The following is a 16,521-nucleotide window of genomic DNA, read 5'->3' as shown; positions in this document are numbered from 1 at the left end:
ATCCGTTCATGCCATCGTCGTCACACGAAGTATCACGTCTCCTCAACTCCTACTCCAACACCGTAATTAAATCATCCATCTTTTCAGAAGGCGGAGATTTAGACATCAAGATTACACCCTACCTCGTTGGTGCAGCGCTTTATACCTACCACAGACGGATACCTAATTAATCTAGTTATCGCCCGGTACTTCTCCAAACCAAATTCATGGGGGAGTATAGTTGGCACGTTGGTGGCTGTTTTAGTTCAATGACCATTTCCCTTACTTTACCCCTTTTTCTTCGTTTCTTGTATCTTTACTTTGGCAAATTACTTTTTTTCTCCCCTTGTTTTAGTTTCCACCTGCTCGCCTCTTATGAAAACCATTGTCTGTGTCTTGCGTGAAAAAAAAACGAGTTTTGATGAAGGAAGGGAAGGGAGGGATTTGATGGATTTGGGGAGTTTCATTTCCTTTTTTTTTTCTTTTCTTCTCTCGAAGTCTTTGGGTAGGGCAGTCAAACGTTTTTTGTATGATACATTGCATGCTCTTAGTGGGGTCTACTTGTTCTTTTTTCTCACTCTTCTTGATCGCTTATTTCTACGATGCGATATATGATTGGCGCAATTTGATATGTGGTCCCTATTACTTGCATCTTCTGGAATCTCTCTCCCATTTTTTTACCTTCCATTTTCCCATTTCCCATTTCCCTTCCTTTCTCCTTTTCCCTTCCCTTTTTTCTCTTTTTTTTTTTTTTTTACCTTTCACCATACTTTTATAGGAACCCGATATAAAGAAATCTCGGATTTTAGAGGAAAGTTTTCAGAGGTGATGACATGGTGGGTTTGGTCCGGGTGGGCCGGTGGATGTTTTTTTTCTTTCTTTTTTGCGTCGCTTTGAATGATATCAATTTGCATCGTTATTTACCCATTTCTTTTCTTTTTTTTCTTTTGGTAGGGGAGTTTTTTTTATTACTTTTTGTCTAGTATTCTTTTTTTCTTTCTTTTTTTCTCGAGGTTTTAAAAGGGTGTAAATAGAGAGATCTAAAACCGCCAAGGCGCGGGGATGGGTTGACACGATGGGATATGAAATTAAGAGGGAGGAAGAGGAGGAGGGGGAGTGGTGGTGGCCTATTTTTCTGTGGCTGATGGATGGAAGGGGAGGTTGGGGCCGGAAGTTTGGGGTTTTGGGAGGAGGGAGGAGAGGATGTGGAGGGCAGGGCTTTAAAGTTGGTATTTTTATGAGTAAAATGAAATAATTATGAATTTTTAATTTTTTTTTGGGCCGCGTCTTATGGGTTGTGGGGCGAATTATAGTGTGAGTGATTGAGTGTGAATGATTGAGAGTGGGTGTTGAGTGGTTGTGTGAATGATTGTGAATGATGCAATTGAAGTCTTACTCGGACAGCTGTGGATTATTTGTTCGGGTTACTGGACAGATTGGATTATCAGATGGCAAAAATAATATTTAACCCCAATGCTCATAATCTAAGAATCTACATGCTCGGACAACAAAGATTCACATGGTGTCAGGACACCTGTGTTGTATGGGAATAATTGCCCCCGAAGGTGGTTATTTTCTTGATGGATTATGTACCTATTGGGATAATCAGGAGCTTAGGAAGTTCGATTGTTCAATTGCACGAAGTCAACAGCATACCATAGATTATTACAATAATCCAAAAATTGACAATTTGGCCGGTAATTCAGATTATTGGGTTGTCCGGACAGGCCTTAGCTGGTGTGCTGGTTGAGTGAGTGATTACTACTCCCTCTACCATTACTCTACCACTCTACCAGTCCGCCTGTCTGTCAGGATCCAAGAACCGGGAGACGGGAATATCCCTCGGGTCGTGTAACTCGCATCTAATTATCCTGCGCATTACTTCTGAACAGTGTCCACAATGATGCTATTTCACAAGGAAAAAAAACAATTAGGAAGGCCTAGGGGGTGCGTTGAAGCTGGGGTGTGAGGGAATCCCGAGGTCAGCGTTATCTGACTTGTTCTGCTTCCGCTTCCTCAACGTTCCATCTCAGCATGTGGAGGAGGAGCGGGTGATGCACCGCGAGAATACATCCCTGGTTTTTAATTCCAGCGCAGACGTATGTACTCTAGCAGACCAGACAGACAGACAGGACCTATGAACTGGCAGCTACATACATGGAGCATGCTTAGGATTTACGTATGGGGCTCATGGTACATAGCCTAAAACACCTTTTTTTTTGTGTGTGTGTGTGTGCCTACAGCTACATACAGGTACGGACGGATAGATAGAGAGTTTGCATTTTGCATTACGGGACATACACACACACCCTTCACACACATTCACACATCTCTGTAACTGTTTGTCTGTATTGCTGTTGCTGGTGAGGAATGCTCTCTCCCATTGTTCTCCAGAAAAAAAACAAAAACACAAAAACAATGTCGTACCTGCAGGGTGGCCCGTGCGGACCCTGGAGCGAGAGCTAGCTAGGGACCCGCGATCTGTGAGATCACCATTCATTCCTGCCATCGTGAGAAATGCGCGGGCGCCCCTCCAGAACGGGGAATTTCAACTCATGATCAAGGAAGGGGGAGAGAGGGAATGCAAGCCTGACTGTAGAGTAGTGTAGCAGATGAGCCTTCTTGGAGCAGAGTGCATTGGAGCAGATGTACTCTAGATGCCTACGCATAGCTAGCTTAATATAATTCATAATCCATTCCGGGTCCATCCATCCATCCATCCTGCCATTCCCCCCCGCCCTTCGGAGGTTGTTTTTATAGACGGACCCCACCCACCCCTTCGCAGCTTTATTTTTTTTTTGTTCATTTCTACTGACTGACTGACTGACTGACTGACTGACTGACTGACTGTCTGTCTGTCTTCTATCTTCTCTCTTCCCTCCGTTCCTTCTGGCTTCTAGTACTTCTTCTTCCCATAACCCAACCTCACATATATCTACTCATAATTAAAGCCAGCCATGGACTCCGGCCCCCCCACGCCCGAACCGCAGCCCGTCCTCCCCAAAGTCGCCATCATCGGCAGCGGCGTCTCCGGCCTCGCCGCGCTGTGGGCCCTCACACACGACCCCAGCAAGCGCACGCACGAGGTGCACCTCTTCGAGGCCGCCGACTATCTCGGCGGGCACACGCACACCGTCAACTACAAGCACGGCTCCGAGGTCATTGCCGTCGACACGGGCTTCATTGTGCTGAATGCTGCCACTTACCGTATACCCCACCTGTCATAGCTCCATAGCTCCATAGCTCCATATATGCCAATACCAAAATAAAACTAACCCCACCCCCCACCCGCACAGCGAACTTCATCTCCTTCCTCAGCCACCTGCGCATCCCCACCATCCCGACACAAATGACATTCAGCGTAACCCGCGACCAGGGCGCCTTCGAGTGGTCCGGCAGCAGCCTGTCCTCGCTCTTTGCGCAGCGCGCCAACCTCTTCCGCCCGTCCATGTGGCGCATGCTGTTCGACATCATCCGCTTCAACACCTTTGCGCTCGACCTCCTCTCCTCCGAGGACTCGGAAGAAGAGACCCTCGGCGCATACCTGGACCGTGAGGGATACTCGGATGCGTTCAGGAACGACTACCTCATCCCCATGACGGCCGCCGTGTGGAGCACCAGCCCCGATAAATGTGTGCTCGAGTTCCCGGCGGTGACGCTGGTGAGGTTCATGTATGCTCTCCCCCGTCCCCCTCCCCCCCCCCCACCCCTGCTCTGGAGGGTGTGAAGTGGGCTAACAATTGGTATTGGTGAAGGTGGAATCATAACCTGCTGAACATCGTGTCGTCGCGCCCGCAGTGGCTCACCGTCAAGGGCGGCGCAAAGAACTATGTCGAGGCGGTGACGAGGGCGGTGCCGGCGCACCAGGTGCACATGTGCATGCCCGTCACGGCGGTGCGGGGCAGCGGCAGCGTCGGCGAGGACGGGCGCGAGACGGTGCTCGTGTCGGCGAAGCGCGGCAGCGTCGAGTTTGAGTACGAGTACGACCACGTGATTGTCGCCACGCACGGCGACCAGGCGCTACGGCTGCTTGGCGACGGCGCGACGGAGAGCGAGCGGGAGATCCTGCGCGAGTTCCGCACGAGCACGAACACGGCCGTGCTGCATGGCGATAGAAAGGTATGTGGACTGTTCTGCAGAATTGAAAAAAAAATATCCATTCCCCAATTCCCTGTTTCCCTCTGGTGGAGGAGGAGAGAAAGAGAGAGCGGGTGGACGGCATGAAGAATTCAAGGTCTTGCTGGGGATCGAACCCAGATTACGGGAATCAAAATCCCGTGTGCTATCCATTACACTACAAAACCCTTGATGCCCTGCACCCATATACCACATAGCTAATAACACTCCACCACCACCACACAGCTCCTCCCCGTCCGCAAGTCCGCCTGGGCCGCCTGGAACTACATCACCGCCTCGACGCCCACGTCCGCCAACGTCGCCCAGGTCTCGCTCACCTACAACATGAACATCCTGCAATACATCCCGCCGCAGCGCTTCGGCGACGTCCTCGTGACGCTCAACCCGCTCTCGCCGCCCGACCCTGCCACCGTCCAGGGCGTGTATGAGTACGAGCACCCGCTGTACACGCCCGAGGCCGTGGCGGCGCAGCGGCGCCTCCCCGAGATACAGGGGAAGCGCGGGATCACGTTTGCGGGCGCGTGGACGGGGTATGGGTTCCATGAGGACGGGTTCACGTCGGGGTTGAGGGCGGCGGTGGGGAGTCTGGGCGCGGAGGTGCCGTTTGAGGTGAGGGATGCGAGGTGTGTGAAGGGGGTGAGGCCGCAGGGGAGGGGGCTGGTGGAGAGGGTGATGAGGGCGCTGGTGGGGGTGGTGTATCTTGTGGTTGTGGTGTTGGAGGCGTTGCTGGGGAAGGGGGCGGTGAGGAGGGAGCCGGTGGGGAGGAGGAAGAAGGAGTTGTAGTGGGGGTGGGACTTTTTAGATAGGGATTTCTTAGTGATAGCGTGCATGTGCTGCTTTAGGCGCCTTAATACTAAATAAATAAATCTTTTCTTTGTTAGTGTTTTGGTTGTTCTCTTTAGTATATCCTCAAGATGATCAGCTAACAATTGAAGTCCCAAACAACCAAATCTAAAACATTAGAACTCGACTACACAGTCCTGTATATAACCCAATTGACCATCATTACCACTCCACACCCAATCCGGCCATCCATCATTGGTCAGCAGCTATGCGCCTGTTAAGAATAAAAGAATAGTTGATTGACATTGTTGACGAAAATCTAGTACGGGGGACCATTTTATACAAAACGTTATGCCAAGAAGACCCAAAATATGACTACATGTTGACATATACGCCAATGAGCTTATACTGACTTCATGAGACATGACTGCCCTCCGACAGACATGACCATCCCATGAAAAGTGTGTAGGATTGCCCCTGGCCAGACTCGCACCCAATAATTCCAACAGTAGCTCTCAATCGGTGCGGCGGCCGAGTGAGACCTGGTGCTGGAACCCAATTCTTGAATTGCAGATAAAGTTGTGGGTTCTAGTCTATAACCAGAATTAATAACTAGAACTTTGTAGTTCAATGTCGATAGTAATCAATTAATACTTCTTCACAGCTCGATATCGATATCGATATCTCATAATCCCTACCTTGAAACCGCGGCTCTACGACTGCCAAGTCCCGTCAACTCAACTGAAAATTATACTCCCACCTACAGTCCATTGCAACACGATTACGATTGCCATTATAATTGCAATTGAACTGCCTCTGTATGCAGCTCCATACATTCCCCCGCCCGTACAATCCACACTCCGGCACTGTACATAGCTGAGTCCCATTCCCTCACCATGCGTTCTCCATCTTTGCGATAGCTATCTCTAGATCTCCAGCTCTAGCTTTCTCACTCTTTACAAACAACCCCCCCCCCCCCCCCCCCCCCCCCAGAACAACCCCCAAACCATGCCCTTCGACATCCTCGCCTGCGGCTTCAACGCCCACGGCCAGCTCCTCCCCCGCGAAGACGACGCCGCAATCCCCGCCGACATCTTCACCCCCACCGTCATAGCGCGCGCCGAGACCTCCGCAAAGGTGCTCTTCGCTGGATGGTCTGAAACGCTCCGTATGCCTTTGCCCTTCTCTCTCCCTCCTACACCATGCTAGACACGCTAGAGTCTGACATGTAGATACCTAGTCGAGCTCGACAACAAGCTCCACCACAGAGGCGCCGGCTCTCTACAGCCGCTCCCGCACTCCTGCAAACCGCCATATAGAGCCTTCGGCGACGGGCTAGGCCTCAAGGTCATCTTGGGGGGCGGGGACGGGGGCGACCAGACAACGGCCTACGTGCCTGCACCCTCCGGGGAGTGGGAGTGCCACACCCTGGCCGAAAAAGTAGATATCATTGCCATTGCCGGCAACGGGGAGGTCCTCAGCACATCTGACGGCACCGGTATACATCCTTTAAAACACATATACACAAGTCCAATTGCTTATAGCAATAGTAATCCACGCCCACCCAACCCTCGCCTCCCTCCTCACCTGCCACCCCCCGACTGCCACCCACCCATTCCCCACAGACGACCGCATCACCGCCATCGCCGCCACCGCAACAGCATTCACGCTCCTCGGCGCCTCGGGGCGCATCTACACCGCCGGCGACCCGCGGCACGGCAGCCTCCTCGCGCGCGACACGGCACTCACGCCACCAGACGCCCCCGGGCTGGTTGACGCCCTCGACGGCATCGCGATTGCGGAGGTCGCCGCGGGCGGGTGGGTCGGCGCGGCGCTGAGCGCGGAGCAAGATGTGTATCTGTGGGGCGGGCGCGCGGGGGACGAGGGCGTGATTGGGGATCTGCGGGGGGAGGAGGAGGTTGGCGTGGGGGATGTTGGGGGCGGGGTGGATGTGGTGGGGGTGGGCGTGGGGATGGGGCATGTTGTGGTGCTGACGGAGGGGGGGAGGGTGTGGGGTGTGGGCAGGGCGGGGAGTGGGCAGCTGGGGGGAGGGGAAGGGGTAGAGTTCTGCGAGGAGTGGAGGGAGATTGATGTGCTGGGGGAGAGCGAGGGGAGGGTGGTGGAGGTTGTGGCCGGCGGGTGGGCGACTTTTGTGGTTGTTGAGAGGCCGTGATGGGGACGAGTGATGGGTTGTGAAGGAGTTCCGGGTGGAGTATTAATTAAATAAAAATAATAAATTAATCAATCCAATACTATCCCATAACAAGCCATCTAATAAACAAAATAATAATTCCATCACCGCATCTCATCCTCTCCCCAAAATGGCACCCGCCGACACTGCCATGACCGCGGCCGGGCGCGCGGGGTGTCGTCATATTAGCCTCGTTACCCGGAAACCTCCCACGCCGCTTTAACCACCCTGCCACACAAGACCCACCCAACTGTGCACGGCCGCGCGTTAAAGCAGCGAATCAATTAGCCTCTGAAACATCTCATCCGATCGCTCGCGCACAACGACGACCTTGAACACACCCCCCACCAAACAACCACACAACAAACCAATCTCCCCTCAATCTTTCAACACGAATCGTTCGCAATGCCTATGCCAGTATGTGCCCCCCGGTGAAGGAAGGAAGGAGTGAATGGATGGAGGAATAGACGAGTGGATGAGGGAATGAATACTGACGGGAAGGGTTGCAACTGTAGAAGCAGGAACAAAGTGGTACGAGCATCATCCGAGCATTGTGTTTTTTCTCCTCCGCCCGTTCCTCCGCCCGGTCATCCCTCTGTTTGCCCTCTCGCCCGTCCTGTCCAAGAGAGGGGCGAGGAGGAAGAAGAAGAGAGGGAGCCGGAAAAATGGAAACAGAAATAGAAATAGCGGAACGGGATAGAGAGACTGACATATTTTCCCACCACCAGCGCACACCATCTCTCAGAGGCTGAGACAGCTCAAGAAGGTGCCCCCAGAATTGATTCCTCTCGGTATGATCCTCCCCCCCTCTTCCCAATCTTATCTTGTCTGTTGGCTGATGATTGTTTCACAGGTGTCGTTATCGGGTACTCCCCCCCCCCCCCCCCCTTTTCTTTTCCAACCCCCGATTGATAAGAGTGTGGTAAGGATGGTAGCTAACCCGTACTTTCCCATATGCGCAGTGCCGGTGTCGGAAGTGAGTCTCCCCCTCCCCCACTCTCTCTCTCTCTCTCCCCTCCCCCAACCCGGATCCTATACATCTACTCTACTACACAAGTACTCTACTGACGTATCGGCAGTGGCATTCTTCTCCATGGGCCGCAAGCTGTGGGTCGACAAGCAGCTGCGTCTGTCGCGCTCCCCAAGGGCCGGCCACTAAGTGCATTACAAGTGTGGGCCGGTGGCAGTATAGCCGGGAGAACGGGGGAATGGAGTACATAGCTGGGGCGGGGGCGGGGAAGGTTTTGTAGGTAGTTGGTATGCAATGCGTGAGATATCACTGCTTGGATGTCTGCCTGTAGGGTGTACTGTGTGATTATTATGTGATTGCGAGTGTGTTGATTGTGTGTGATATTGGTGCCTTGTTTTCGTTATCCCCCACCGCCCACCACCACCACCACCACCACTACTATCAATCGTGCTCTCCTCTCCTCTCCTACTTTCCGTAACTAGAAGCGCTTCCTCTGCTATACATGCTCCATAACGCCAGCTAGAAAAAAAGAATATAATTCCTAAAAAAAGAAAAAGAACAAGAAAAGAAACCCCAGACTATAAAAGTCCCCACTACTGCGGTTTCGGCCCCGCAACATCCAGCCCCTCCAGCCCCTGCATCGGATCGCCCCCCCTCTCGCCCATCATGGCCTCCTCCTTCGCGCCCTGCGCCGCCGCCCTATCCTCCTCACTCACCTCATGCTTCTCCAGCCAGCTCTCCTGCCCACCACACGTCCATTAGCCACCACCACCCCCCCTCCCATCCCCTCTCACAAAAACAGAAAGAACATACCTGCTCCCAAACAGCAACCTTACTCCCCAGCACCACGCCCTCCTTCTGCGGCTTCGCCTGGGCGACATTGAGCACGCGGCCCGCCAGCTGCGCCTGGTCCATGTTGTCGATTGCGGCGGCGGCGTCGGCCGCGTCCTCGTACTCGACGTAGCCGAAGCCGCGGTGCGGGTCGGTGCTGCGGTCGTCGCGCGGGAGTTGCACCGAGGCGATGGTGCCGAAGGGGAGGAAGGCGGCGTGCAGGAGGGGGGCGGTGATGGTTGGGTCGAGGCCGCCTGGGGGGGGGGGGGGGGGGCTGTTAGTGGGGGGGGACAGTGGGGGGATTGTAGTATGCTGTGGTTTGAAGATGAGATTGGGGAGGAAGGGGGGGGGACGTGAGGCATACCGACGAAGATTGTGGCTTTGAGGCGGGGTTCGGCCATTGTGTGCGGTAGATAGGCAGTTGTGGGCTGTGGGCTGTGGGCTGTGGGTTGTGGGGTTGTAGATAGTTGCAGATAGTTGCAGATAGTTGCAGATAGTTGCAGATAGTCAAGTGTTGGTGTAGCTCTGTCTCCCGTGTCGTTGCCCCAGCTCAGCCTCACCTTCTTGGCGGCAGCTCTCTCTCTCGCGCAGCCAATTCACAACGGTTGACATTGGCATTAACCCACGCTGCGATTCCCTCCGCACACCCATAACTCTCGATATACAAACAATGCCCTCACCGCACCGCTCCACCTCGCGCCCGCTCCCGCTCGGCAAGCCCTCGTCCGCCGCCCCCGCCGCCCCCGCCGCGCCGCTGCTGCTGCCCTCAGACGACCCGGCCACGTTCCTGACGCTCATGGCCGACACGCTGCGGCTGTCCAGCGAGACGCTGACAATGGCCTACGTGTACATCCACCGCTACAAGCGCTGGTGCGCCGACACCGACTCTGCTGCCGCCGACAGCTCGCCCTCGCCAGACAGCGCCGGCGCAGACACCGACGCCCGGCAGCCCGTCTCTGACCTCCTCGACGAACACGTCTCTCCCCCTCCCCCTCCATAACCATACAACTCCAAGACAAGAAGAACCAAGCTAACGCCCCCGGCCCCCCGGGTACCCGCCCCGCCCCGGCCACCGCCCACCAGACCCTCTCCCTCGCCTCCCTCTCCCTCGCCACAAAGGCCACCGAGTCGCCGCGGCGCCTGCGCGAATTCCTCATCCCCGCCTACACCCTCCAGCACCCCACCAGCCCCCCACTCACCTTCCCCTCGCCGCTCTACGACGCGCTGCGCTCCACGCTCGTCACCGCCGAGCTCCTGCTGCTGCGCGTCCTCCGCTTCGAGCTGCGCCTGCCCCTCCCCTACGAGTATCTCCCGCGCCTGCTGGAGCGCGCGCTCACGCTGTCCGACGCGCCGGCGGCCGAGGAGGAGCGCCTCGAGTGCCGCGTCGTCGACTGGAAGGATACGGCGCTGGGCCGCGCCGTGTGGGTCAAGGTCGCGCAGGCCATGACGAGGTATCGGGTTTGTAATTTTTTCCCGGCTAGGGCGGTTGCGGCGGCGTGTGTGTACTATGTGGCGGTTGTGGAGAGGGGGCTGAGGGCGCCCGGGGGCGCCGAGGTGTGGGTGCGTAGGGTGGCGGGGGAGAGGGTTGAGTGGGAGGATTTTGTGGATGCGTTGGAGGAGATTAGGGCTTTGACGGCGGTGTAGATGTGTAGATGTGTGTATGTATAGACTGTGTAGATGGGGTTGGGTTGGGTTGGGTTGGGTTGGGCTGGGGGAGGAAGAGGGGGGTTTGTAGAGTGCTTCTGTGGCTTGCAGCTTGCAGCTTGTAGCTAGGAAAAAGAATATAGGTCGAGAGTTGCGGTGTTGCTGATGCTTGGTTTTGTTCAGCGTGGGTGGGCACTGTTGTTCTACGCGGGTCGATTGCAATTGATTGATAGTTCGTATTATACGCAGGCCGGGACGATTGATACTTTGTATTATACGTAGCTTGGCTGATTGATCAATGATTGATAGTTCCTATTTATCACACGTAGACGCAGTCGTTGCACGGTGCTGGCAAGGGCCAATGATCACCCGTCCGGTAAATGCTACTTTGGTCACTCCTCTTCTCTTGCCTTACTTTGATCCTCTTATCATTCGTTGCTACACATGTATATAGAGAGTATAGAGTCATATGCTTTCAAAATCCTACAAAGCGTCCACCGATAAAAAAAAAAAAAAAAAGACAAAAACCAAAACACAAGATATACCCCCCCCCCGCCGGCCGCCGGCCGCCGCCTTGACCCTTGACTTCTATCTACAATCAACGCCATGTCGTCTCCAACTCGTCGTCCTCCACGCCAAACACGGACACATTGCTCTTGACTCTCTGCAGCTGTTGGTTGACATAGCCCAGCACCTCCTCGTCGTCCCTCTCCCTCGCCAACCTCTCCTCCTCGTCTTCGTCGCCACCCCAGTCACTCCTGGCGTCGATACTCCTCGTTGACTGGCGCCGGCCCATGTAGGGCTTCGGCTTGTTGACTCTGGAGAATATATCGTCAAAGTAGTGGTTTGCGGCAGTGCCGGGTGTGCGCGGGGTTTGGGGTACACGGCAGTTGATGCCAGAGTCGTGGATCAGCTTTGCAACCAACCCTGTCCAACCCGTCTGGTGGGACGCTCCCAAACCACGGCCATCGTCTGCGTGGAAGAACTCGTGGAACCACAGGTTGTCACGCCAGTGCGGGTTGTAGTCGAGGAGATCGTTACCGGCGTTGCATGCCCGGCGCCCATCCTCGCCCTGCGCAAAGATGTGTTGCAGACGATGCTGGATTTCCTCGGCCACGTGCCCAAGGTGCATGTATTCACCAGAGCCCGTGGGACACTCAACCTTAAACTCATCGCCGTAGAACATGTAGAATCTTAGAAGAGATTCGATGAGCAAGAAATTGACGCAGAGCCAAATGGGCTAAGTTTGTACGGGTTAGGTTAGCGGCAATGGATCACACAGGGGATCGTATAAGAAATGGCTTACTCCTCGCCAGTTACTGTTTCCACCAAACAACGAGCTGTTTGAATCACCTGGGACATAGTCCACCTTGAACTCCTGTCCGTTCACGTTCATGGAATACGGCTTGTCCTTGTGGTATTTCGATAGTCTTTCATCCCGATATGATTAGCAAGTGTATCCCCCCCCCCAAGCGGAAATTTATTCAGAATGGCAACTCACGATCTGATACCGTAGTCACTCAAAAACTCATCTTCGTCCAGCATCTTTTCCAAGATTCTGACTAGCCTGTCCTTGCTTACGAGGGACAGCAGCATTCGGTCTCCCTGTCCTCTCTTGGACATACTTGCAATGTTTCGCTCAGCAACATCGTTCCTGTTTTGAACGAACCAATCCACCCGCTTCTTGAAGCTGGGGAATTTGTTCATCAACTCCGGCTCAAGCGTGAGAACGGCATACAGCGGGATAAGTCCGACGAGAGACTTGACAGGCATCTGCTGGGACCAAGGTCCTCCCCACGAAATTGCATCATAATAGAATCTAAATTTTTTTTTGGTTAGCAAGCAGATTCAATTAAGAGCAGTAAAAAAAAATAAAAGTTATGCGTACCCGTCTTCTTCGTTCCACAGACTTGACTCGCCACCTTCTCCGTCGCCCTTGTATGTCATCGCATCACTGATGAAGATGAAATGTTCGAAAAACTTGCTTGCAATGTCTTCGTAGATACGCCGATGTTTGGCGAGCTCGAGGGCGATGTTCAACATGTTCAGCGAATAGAACGCCATCCATCCAGTGGAATCGGCCTGTTCCAAAACACCTCCTGTAGGCAACGGCTCAGAACGGTTGAAGATTCCAATGTTGTCAAGTCCCAAGAAACCACCCTCGAAAACGTTCTTGCCGTCAAAGTCCTTGCGGTTGACCCACCTAACAAACAGAATCATAAGAAATCACTCGTTAAAAGAACATCATTGGGTCAACTTACCATGTGAAGTTGAGCAAGAGTTTCTGGAAGACGCGCTCCAAGAAGTCAAGGTCCTCTCTGCCATATAGTTTTCTCTCCATTTTGAATGTTCTGAACACGGCCCAGGCATGAACTGGAGGATTGACATCCCCAAAGTTCCACTCATAAGCTGGAATCTATTCCGAAATGCCATGGTGTTAACTTCCATAAAAAAAAAAAAAAAAAAAAAAAAAAATCCATCAATACTTGGTTGTGGAAACCTACCTGTCCGTTAGGATGCATGTACCATTCTCTGGTCATCACATCCAATTGCTTTTTTGCAAAATCTGGATCAACCATCGCCAACGGAATTGTGTGGAACGCTGTATCCCACGCCGCAAAAAAGGGATACTCCCAACAATCTGGCATACTAAGGATATCATCCAGATGCATGTGTCTCCACTGTTGATTTCTAATCCCCTTTCTTCCTGGAGGTGGTGGCGGCTGTGCAGGGTCGCCATTCGCCCATTGGTCCCAAATAAAGTGATAAAACTGCTTTGTCCATAACATACCACTCAATGCTTGACGCTGAATGTTCCTGAGATCATCCGCCATGGGAAGAGGCGAGATACGCCAGTAAAACTCATCGGCCTCTGACCGACGACGCTCAATCATATCATCAAACTCTTCTTCGTCGATTCCGGCTTCATCAATCTCGGCGTCAGGAGCAACGTTATCGCCATTACCTTTGTTGGGGTTTTTGGTAAACTTGAATCGGACTACTGCACAAGCCCCAGGCGCAATACCATCTCCTTCTTCGAAAGCGTACCACGCTGCTGCCTTTGTTCCCTTCTGTGCTGGGTTAACTGCCTCTTTCTCCTCGTCTACAATGTAACGGTGGAAGGCATCCTTCACATATGGTTGCTCATTCTCTCCGCCGTACAAGACCTCGAAATTGGTATCGTTCTCCGTGAATAGAAGTTGTGGTATCACATCATCGGATTCCGCGGCAACACCAGGAGATGGCGAAAGCTGCATGTACCTAGGCCCCAAAGACCAATGCTTTGACTCTGCGAGAAAAGGAGACTTCTGGGAGATCTCGGGCTTTTTGTCTGGTGTTTCATGACCCCATGACCAAGTGTTACGGAACCACATATGAGGGATGATATGAAGGGGTGCAGGTTCTGGACCGCGATTCCAGGCAGTGATACGGAAAAGGAGTTCCTCCTCATCTTCAGTGTCTTTGGCGGTTTCGATGATAATATCCCAGTAACGATCATCCCTAGAAATACGATGCTTAGAAAAAAAATATCTTTGCTTAGATCAGCAAGATTTAGAGGAACTCATACTTGAAGATATTTGTGTCGAGGAGTGTGTATTCCGGAACATCCCTACTGCGCTTTGCATTCTCCTCGACAAGGGTCTTGTAAGGGAACTTCCGCTGGGGGTACTTGTAAAGATATTTCATGTACGAGTGAGTGGGCGTGTTGTCAAGATGAAAATGGGCCTCTTTGAGGGACTCTCCATGGTTTCCCTGGGGGTTCGAGAGACCAAACAAGCGTTCCTTCAAGAAATCACTGTTCAATCATTCAGAAAACTGTCTCCGAAAAATGTGTGAGAGAGAAAGAGGGAATTTCATACTCCTGTTCGTTCCAGAAGACAAAAGAGATGTTTTGAAGACCATGTGAATCGGACACACCAGCAATACCATCCTCACCCCAACGGTAGGTGCGTGATCTTGCATGGTCATGAGGAAAGTCTGGAATGAGTGGCAAATCAATATCATCAGTAAAGAGATACCATGTGAAGAACAAGTGAAATGATAAAAAAAAATGAGTTTGAAAACATACGGGTCCATGCATCACCATTCTCACTAATAAATGGCAACGAATTATTCGATTAGCGTTTAATTCCAATTGAACTGTAATTTGAACAATTGTTCTGAAAGTTGGATTATAGCAAACTTACGAGTAATCCTCACGAACTGTCCCCCATTGACGCCTGTACCTAGGTTAACCAGAGTTGTTCATTATCCCTTCTTCATCTTGAGTTTGACTTACTCGCTGAGATACGGTCCCCACTTCTTCCAATACTTTGTTCTATCTCTGTCTTCTTTCAATCGTCGTTCCTCCGCACAAAGGTATGAATGAGCTCCGTGCTTCACCATCTTCAAAGTATGCTACTGAAAAATTTGATGAGAATCACTGATGAGATACGATGATAGCAGAGATGGAGAGGATGATAAAGGGAGGAGGCGGGCGAAGATGAAGAGGGGTTCGGTGGGGCAAGCATAACAGCTCAGCCAGTGATATTAGGAACCCATGCAGCAAACGACGTAACGAAGGTGGACCACGAAACAAACCAGTCCCACTTCCGGGAAGGTACTTCTTTAGCTTCCCTGCACTGTAAATGCAGCCAAGTTCCAGCTCTACCTTTGGCCCAACTAATGGCAGAAACCGCGCCGCCGCCAACAGGCAACTTCCTGTGTATCTAGGAGAACGGGGGGTAGCGGGGATTCACGCCGTCACCATTCCAGGAACTGCATCTCCAGGCGCTCCTCATTGCTCGCTAGGAAGGCATACACATGGAAACGGCAAGGACCGGGACGATACCGGTATTTTCATATCAAAAAACAGCATGCGGATTGGTATCTATTTTATCCCATTATCAAAGGATGAGGGGAAACATCATGTAGTTATATCAGAGTTATATCCGCATAAATAACTACATGTATGTACCTACATGTACTCTACATGTACCTATGCACACAGACTACAGCCTACTCTACAAACCCCTATCGCACTGCTCCCCACTCTACAATTCAGAGCTCTCCAAAGAAAGAAAAGCCCGCCGGCAGCCACAGAATCCAGATCTTTACGGTGATAAGCCGGGTGCCCAGCTTCGACGTCATTACTTAGTTTCTTTTTAGCCGTTGCTGCTTTCAGCCGCATCAACATTTAAAATTCGCTATCGCACAGGGATAGAGGCGCTTCAATGATCCACGGTCCGTGCGTCAACGGTTCCTTGGTCCAACGAAAAGCTTCTTGCAACTGCAGCATTCCGCTCTGGTAAAAGTATTTCAGGATACAAGGTATCTGTGCATACAATTTGAGTGTGACTCCGGAAAACTTCATGTAATTTAGCCAACTATATTTAATTGTTATTGGGTATCTATTTTACTTGCCGCCGAGAAAGCCGGTGGTGAAATTTTGATATTGAGGTACTCATGATCTAGAGTGAGTACTAAGAGGCGGGGGATACTTCAACTACATGTATGTACGTGCAATACCAAGTATTTTTGGCAGGCAAAATAAAGAACCAGATGCATCTCGGTCCGGTTCATTTTACCAAGAAGTCTGGATCTTGTGCCCTGAAAATACTCTCTGTGGTGCTTCCCTGGCTTGGTGCTTTCTCGTATCACGAAGGAGCACTCGATTGATGTTTATCCATAGCTAAAGCTTAAGTGGTATTTTAGCGATAAACACACACACTATCTTTCATCCACAGGCTCAATCAAGTTATTAGGCCCTTTGCGCAGACAGAGCTGGCTCCAAATTCTACTTGTATGATCGGCGCCAATCAGGTTACCGGAGTTTGGAGCTTCACTTTTGTCACCTTGCGTATGCGCAGAAATGAAGGAGCGTCGCAATTAGGTATGTGTGTCTATAGTTATGTTGTGTGTACTATAGCTGCTTGAGTTATCACAGACTTCAATATTTATTACTTGATATGCTCTGCTCTTGGAAGGTAAAAGAATAGATCGATGT

General features: G+C 52.0%; 5 protein-coding genes across 5 annotated transcripts; 3 read left to right on the top strand and 2 right to left on the bottom strand.

Annotated features, from left to right (window-relative positions):
• Positions 1–2,936: 2,936 nt before the first annotated feature.
• H6S33_000233 (uncharacterized protein) lies at positions 2,937–4,899 on the top strand (the record flags this gene model as incomplete). The annotated part of the gene is made up of 4 exons (XM_044831588.1): positions 2,937–3,186; positions 3,276–3,651; positions 3,735–4,098; positions 4,342–4,899. The coding sequence occupies 4 exons, from the start codon at positions 2,937–2,939 to the stop codon at positions 4,897–4,899; spliced, it is 1,548 nt and encodes a 515-aa protein (XP_044699792.1).
• Positions 4,900–5,907: 1,008 nt separating this feature from the next.
• H6S33_000232 (uncharacterized protein) lies at positions 5,908–7,072 on the top strand (the record flags this gene model as incomplete). The annotated part of the gene is made up of 3 exons (XM_044831587.1): positions 5,908–6,067; positions 6,140–6,397; positions 6,450–7,072. 3 exons carry the CDS (start codon positions 5,908–5,910, stop codon positions 7,070–7,072), a joined length of 1,041 nt encoding a protein of 346 aa, XP_044699791.1.
• A 1,581-nt stretch (positions 7,073–8,653) lies between these two features.
• H6S33_000231 (uncharacterized protein) lies at positions 8,654–9,292 on the bottom strand (the record flags this gene model as incomplete). Its single annotated transcript, XM_044831586.1, has 3 exons — positions 8,654–8,800; positions 8,874–9,145; positions 9,256–9,292. The coding sequence occupies 3 exons, from the start codon at positions 9,290–9,292 to the stop codon at positions 8,654–8,656; spliced, it is 456 nt and encodes a 151-aa protein (XP_044699790.1).
• A 269-nt stretch (positions 9,293–9,561) lies between these two features.
• Positions 9,562–10,535, top strand: H6S33_000230 (uncharacterized protein; the record flags this gene model as incomplete). The annotated part of the gene is made up of 2 exons (XM_044831585.1): positions 9,562–9,867; positions 9,915–10,535. The coding sequence occupies 2 exons, from the start codon at positions 9,562–9,564 to the stop codon at positions 10,533–10,535; spliced, it is 927 nt and encodes a 308-aa protein (XP_044699789.1).
• A 598-nt stretch (positions 10,536–11,133) lies between these two features.
• On the bottom strand, positions 11,134–14,921 carry H6S33_000229 (uncharacterized protein; the record flags this gene model as incomplete). Its single annotated transcript, XM_044831583.1, has 11 exons — positions 11,134–11,775; positions 11,842–11,965; positions 12,037–12,354; positions 12,424–12,738; positions 12,797–12,951; positions 13,040–14,036; positions 14,104–14,331; positions 14,396–14,513; positions 14,605–14,627; positions 14,723–14,755; positions 14,815–14,921. The coding sequence occupies 11 exons, from the start codon at positions 14,919–14,921 to the stop codon at positions 11,134–11,136; spliced, it is 3,060 nt and encodes a 1,019-aa protein (XP_044699788.1).
• Between the last annotated feature and the right edge of the window lie 1,600 nt (positions 14,922–16,521).

This window comes from Morchella sextelata, assembly GCF_020137385.1.
Source record: "Morchella sextelata strain SCLS chromosome Unknown scls_1, whole genome shotgun sequence".
NCBI classification, from domain to species: Eukaryota; Fungi; Ascomycota; class Pezizomycetes; order Pezizales; family Morchellaceae; genus Morchella; species Morchella sextelata.
The sequence above is the reverse complement of the archived record's forward strand: the minus strand, read 5'-3'. Positions and strand labels throughout refer to the sequence as shown.